This window comes from Musca autumnalis, unplaced genomic scaffold, assembly GCF_047663935.1.
Source record: "Musca autumnalis isolate F117 unplaced genomic scaffold, ASM4766393v1 scaffold_64, whole genome shotgun sequence".
NCBI classification, from domain to species: Eukaryota; Metazoa; Arthropoda; class Insecta; order Diptera; family Muscidae; genus Musca; species Musca autumnalis.
The window spans coordinates 103129-105787 of NW_027412244.1; the positions used below are offsets into that span (position 1 = coordinate 103129).

At 45.9% G+C, this 2659-nt stretch overlaps 1 protein-coding gene across 1 annotated transcript; it reads left to right on the forward strand.

Annotated features, from left to right (window-relative positions):
• Positions 1-303: 303 nt before the first annotated feature.
• On the forward strand, positions 304-2020 carry LOC141388161 (uncharacterized). Its single transcript, XM_073958195.1, has 2 exons — positions 304-1254; positions 1414-2020. Exon 1 carries the CDS (start codon positions 460-462, stop codon positions 1180-1182), a length of 723 nt encoding a protein of 240 aa, XP_073814296.1. The 5' UTR covers positions 304-459; the 3' UTR covers positions 1183-1254; positions 1414-2020.
• The last annotated feature ends 639 nt before the right edge of the window (positions 2021-2659 follow it).

Consider the following 2659-nt stretch of genomic DNA (forward strand, 5'->3'; position numbering starts at 1 on the left):
ATTAACACCACCGTTGTGGAGAAGCCCGTTAACGAGGAGGTCCACAAGATGGTAGAAGAGGTAAGCGAAAGCATATCTAAACTTACAACGGAGGAAAAAAGTTCGGTGGACTGGAGCCCAGAGACGTAGGTACCAGAGGATCCAGGCACAGCTAAACAAAAAACAGCGGGCCGCACCAAAAGAGATCAACAATCCCTCCACTTCCTCGGAAGCGGCGAAGAGGATTAGATCTCCAGAGGAAGAAAATACCGCCAAACCAAGTAAGAAGAAAATGAGCTTCCCACCATCAAATGCCCAAGCAATTCCTCTCAAAACCCACGCGAAGGAGACTGCCCAAAGAACCCTTCGACGGAGGGCGAAAAGGAGTGCTCGGGCACGAAGAAGGTGAGCGCGACCGCGGAATCCTCTGGAAGTACCAAGGGCTCTGATAAGAAGCCCAGGGCCTTCCAGAAGAGGAAGATGGGCGCAGAGACTGGCTCGGAGCCGCCATCTACTTACGCCAAGGTGGCCAGGAAGAACTACAGGGACGAGAGGTGCTATGCAGTGATCGATACCAGTAGAGGGTCCGGCAGATTACCTAAAGAACACCAGCAGGCCATCGAAAATATGGTCAGCGATAAAATACTGGAACACATTCTAAAGAGTGGGCCAATAAAAATAGTCAGCAGCGAGCTCAAAGGGGACCTTTTAGTATACCACTTGGGACCGCACGCGAACCCGGCCGCTCTCGAGGAAGTCATCAACAGTGTGACAACTCCTTGGGAAGGCGGAAAATTGAAGCTGGTGAGGAAGGACGAGATACCTCATCTGACTAAAGCGACGGTTTACGTCAAAGGGTATGGCTGCAAGTTCGAGACAGAACGCATGCTCGAGGTCTTTGGCAAGCAAAATGAGACCTTGGAAGTGAAGAGGTGGGAAGTCTTCCACAGGGAGGAGAAAGAGGATGGCACTCTCCTTGTGGTTGGAATTGACGACCTCTCACTATCCAGTCTTACAAAGACAAAGGGTAAGGCGTACTACATCTGTAATGCAGTCACCTTTAAAGTTGGAAGGGCACGAGTCGGGGAAGAAGAAGAGGATGCCCACCAAACCAGCAAGGAGGACAAACCACCGAGCAATTCCGAAGAGGGGGTCGAAGCCATCAGCGACTCCCAAGAAGCACGATTACTGGATGACTCATGATTGAGGTCATCCAGATAAACCTCCATCGGAGCGAAACGGCAACTCAAGCCCTGATGGATAAAATAAACAAAGGTAAAATACACATCGGTTTAATCCAGGAACCTTGGACCGTAAAGAACAAGGTTTCCGGACTAAACCACATTAATTACCAACTCTTTTACGCTAATACAGGAAACCGACCGAGGACCTGTATTATATGCCATAAAAACTTATGCTTTCTTTTCTCCCCAGAGTTGTCAACCTCGGACGCCACAGTGTTGAAGCAAGGGAATGGTAATATATACCTCGCATCAATCTACCTGCCGTTCGACTCGCCGACATTACCACCTTCGTCGGAGCTACAGCAACTGGTGAGGAAAATCAAGCAAACAGGTAACGAAGTACTAGTAGGTAGCGATGCTAACTCTCACCACATTTCGTGGGGTAGTACTAATACTAACAAGAGGGGTCAAGCCCTTCTAGAATTTTTGAATACTAACGACCTGATAACCCTTAACATAGGAAATACACCAACCTTTGTTAACAGAGTTAGGGAGGAAGTATTAGATGTAACAATATGTTCAGAAAATCTAATAAACGAGGTACATGAGTGGAGAGTTTCAAAGGAACACTCCTTCTCTGACCATAGGTATATTAGGTTTAAAATATCAAGGCCACCGCCGAATCCGATAACTTTCCGAAATAAATCCAAAACTAATTGGGCTAAATTCGGAAAACAAGTTAAAGATAGACTAGGGCAAGAAGTTGAGGTTTGCCTAAGCAAAGAAGATATTGATAGGAATGTCAATAAACTAACAGAGGCTCTAGTAAGGTCTTTCGAAGAAAGTTGTCCACTTCGAGAGAGGAAATCTGCCTACGAAAAACCCTGGATGACAGGGGAAATTCGTAACAAAGGCAAAGAGGTCCGAAGACTTTACAATAGGGCAAAACGTAAAAAAGCAGCTGTATTCTGGGACAACTACCAAACAAAACTAAAAGAATACAACAAAATGACAAGAAACGCCAAACGAAACTCCTGGAAGCTTTTTTGTGAACAGGTAGATAGCGTGAATGACGTCTCTAAAATTAAAAAGTTTCTATCTAAAACTCACTCACAACCCGAGCTTCTGGTTGATGAGACGGGTAAAAAGATGGAAACAGCCGAGGAAACTCTAAGCCTTCTGATGAGAACGCACTTCCCGTCGAGTACTACAGCACATACGGTGTCACCGATGGAGATAGCTTATGCATCAGAAGAAGCACCAAAAATCAACAACTTGATGATTAAAGAAGCAATAATGAGCTTCTCACCATACAAAGCAGCGGGACCAGACCAGATTTTCCCAGCCTTACTTCAAAGGGAAGTGGACTATATTTCGTCCAATCTGGTCGAGATTTTCAATGCTTGCTTAAACTTTGCGTATACTCCATTGGCCTGGCAAGAGGCAAGGGTAGTATTCATTCCCAAGCCCGGCAAGTCAAGTTATGCAATACCAAA